The 3055-nt window shown below is 35.8% G+C and overlaps 1 protein-coding gene across 1 annotated transcript in view; it reads right to left on the bottom strand.

Annotated features, from left to right (window-relative positions):
* The window catches only part of PCGF3 (polycomb group ring finger 3), a gene marked incomplete at its 5' end in the record, with an annotated part of 9184 nt that overhangs the window by 2506 nt on the left and 3623 nt on the right, over nt 1-3055 (bottom strand). Inside the window, one exon of the mRNA XM_010174390.2 lies at nt 1886-2023. Within this exon, the coding sequence (XP_010172692.1) occupies nt 1886-2023 (138 nt within the window). The remainder of the gene's footprint in view (nt 1-1885; nt 2024-3055) is intronic.

Here is a 3055-nt window from a genome sequence, read left to right as displayed (position 1 = left end):
AGAGTGACTTTTTTCAAAAAAAAGTGCCCATGTCTGTGCCTATGTAGGACATACTGCAAGAACCGGACTTAACTGTTTGATTTCACTTCCCAAGCAATACTAACACCCTTTCCTAAAAGCTTTATATGTTTTTTTTAAAAGGCCCGATACAATTATCAAGGAGACAGAACTCACAAATCTCAAAGACAGCTCTGTTATTCAACATCCTATGAAAATTTTTTACCTAATGCCAGCTGGTGGCTTTCTGCTACAAGGATACATTAAAAAAAAGCAAAACAAAACAAACGAAAAACTGTCTGCCATCTCCCTCATACACTACTTTTTATGGGTTTTCTGTAGATACTCAAGAGCTATTTTTACTTTTCTATCTGTGTTGAAAGATCTTAATATTAGAAACAGTGAGGATATAAACATAAAAACATGAGGATCATATGACTACTACTAAGCTGAACTACAATAGCATAGCTCAACATGACTAAAACAGGGAACATGCATGAAAACAGTTCCACCAAGGTGGCTTATATTAGCAATGCTTTACCACACAACCCAGAAGGTCTGAATGGGCTCAGACACTTAACATGGCTTATGTAATTGACAACAGCTCAAAGCTGCAATAGCCTATAGCAATCAAGTGCCCAAGTGCCCACAAGCTTAATTCTTTCTACTACCTACCCATTACTTAGTACTGGTACACTGATTACACCACAATTTACGTACTCTTTAAGAAGGAAGGGAGGGATGGCACAGAAGTAAATAGTACTCCTGAAAGTTTGTTCATTCGGTAAAAGCCAAGCAGGTTGTTAAATAATAGACTGATACAGTGGAATGGAGTGCTTAAACACACCCCCCCCCCAAAAAAAAAAATCCCATTTGAACAGTGATGGTAGCTATATTGCTGCTGGGCTACAACCAGGATTCAACCACTTCCAAGCCAGCTGAGGAAAAGACAAGAGACAAAGTTTTGTTTCAGGAAGACTAGCAGAGTTTGGGGACATACTCCAACTATAACACAAAGTGTCAGTTTGAAGCGTACAGAAGCTAGGAAGGAAGAGTTATACAGATGCAAATTGACTGTTGAAAAGTTTGAGCAGAAATGTGTTGATAGATTGGACTGGAAAGCAGATGATTTGATTTGAATGAAAAGTCTTTTTGAAATTCAATGAATCAGTGACATAATGTGGGGTTGGGAAATGTCAAGCTGAGTCAATTGAGACTGTGACCAAGAGACAGCAAAGTGGTAAACAGAGGTTACATTCATATGTTCACCACTGTTAAATTTGAATCTGAACTAGAAGTGCAAAGAATTGCCTTTCTTTCTGTATCTTTCACCAATTAATTCTTCCCCTGATTCTAAGCATTCCCTGCAAAGGAAGGGAAAAGTAGGTATCTGGTAACACTCTGCTCATGATAGCCAGCCACTTTGGGTTCAGCTTCACTGAGAGCATGGAAAGGAACAAAATATTTGTGCTGCTTTCTCTTAAGCTGGGCTTCAGTAGTGTGTTGAAGTGTTTGTTACTGCCTGTCCCCTGCACTCAGTGTGAAATCGTTGAAGGGGTGGAGTACACCTGACTACAAGCTGTCAAACAACGCACCTTGCCAGAGTCTATTTCAATACACATGGAAGCATATAACCAAGCCTTTTAGCTCAACTATTTCTATATGTACGTGAAAAGATGTACTGCAAAGTAAATGGCAAGTCCTGTAGAGACCCAAGACAGGACATGAAAATGGCTATGTAACATGCAATTCAAGAAATGGTGTATGCTTCGTTTTTCTGAAAATAAAATCAGACTAAAACATATTCTTTCACAAAGGAACAATCCCATACTTTTCATAAGGTATTTATATCTGCAAATTCATTAAAAAATATATATATATATATTACCTCATTAAAAGAAGAAAGATTAAGTTTTTTGGCAATGAACTTCTTTAGATGCAAGACTGTTGCTTGTGCTGAGCAGCGAATCCATTTTCGTTTCAATCCACGCAATTTGCTGCTATTGCATTCCAAGCAGATGCTTACCTTCGGGGAAAAAGCAAGCAGTCGGGGTTGGCTGGAAGAATTTTCTGCAGTCCTCATTAGTACTCCGTATGCAATTTTTATAATACAACAAAGTTAAAAAGTACAGGACTAGTATTCCTTAAACCAAAATGCCTGTAATCCTATTAAAGAAAATATTTTCTAACATCTTGTCAGTTTAGTGATAAGCACTACTGCAATCAAAATGGATCTAGACAAAAAACTTCAAAAAAAAATTTTTCATGTTTGAACAAGGCTTCTCCAGTACAAATTCATAAGCTGCCCATAGCTCAAGGGACCCTATCTCAAAAGCTGGAGTAAGATAAACAGTAAGAATACCATTGCCAATTTTTAATGATTACTTCTAACACAATTTCTTACTTTTAATGCAACTGCTAAACCTAGTTTAAAACAGAATTTTAACACATGTTTAAAAGATAAAGTTTAAAAAGAATGGATACAAGTGACGTAACAAATTTTAGAAATTCTAAAGATTATTCCCCCAAAGGTGTCTCTAATTTCTATGCTTCAATTCTCATTTCTTTTCTCATCCAGCTATTCATTACTTAATCTAAGCTTTTTGTGATTATTTACTTTATGCACTAAGAGGATCTAGTACTAGGTACAACCCTTTTCAAAGTTCCCTTATGTTATAATTGAAAAGAAAATTAATCCAAGTTTAATTTAATCCGCACACATGTAACAGGAAAACATAAAAGGGATGGTTTGTTTATCCTAAAAGGAGGTTTCACTTTCAAATGTTTAAAATTTAATTATGAACTTCCTGTGTTTCATACTACTTTTATAGTATAAGTCTAACACTGTCTTAGTATTAGAGGTTTAAAACAAAATAAATAGTAAGCTGGTAAAAGTGCAAAAGGTTTTATTCCTAATTATTGATATATATCCAGCTCAATGTATCACAGTAACACTGGGATACATGCCTTCACAAGGCGGGGTCAAAAAACACGACTTTGTTTTGAAAGCAAATAAATACTCTGGAATAAAACAGACAGTCAGAACTATGAAATCTTA

The sequence above is a fragment of the Antrostomus carolinensis genome, unplaced genomic scaffold, assembly GCF_000700745.2.
Source record: "Antrostomus carolinensis isolate BGI_N321 unplaced genomic scaffold, ASM70074v2 scaffold11128, whole genome shotgun sequence".
NCBI classification, from domain to species: domain Eukaryota; kingdom Metazoa; phylum Chordata; class Aves; order Caprimulgiformes; family Caprimulgidae; genus Antrostomus; species Antrostomus carolinensis.
The sequence above is the reverse complement of the archived record's forward strand: the minus strand, read 5'-3'. Positions and strand labels throughout refer to the sequence as shown.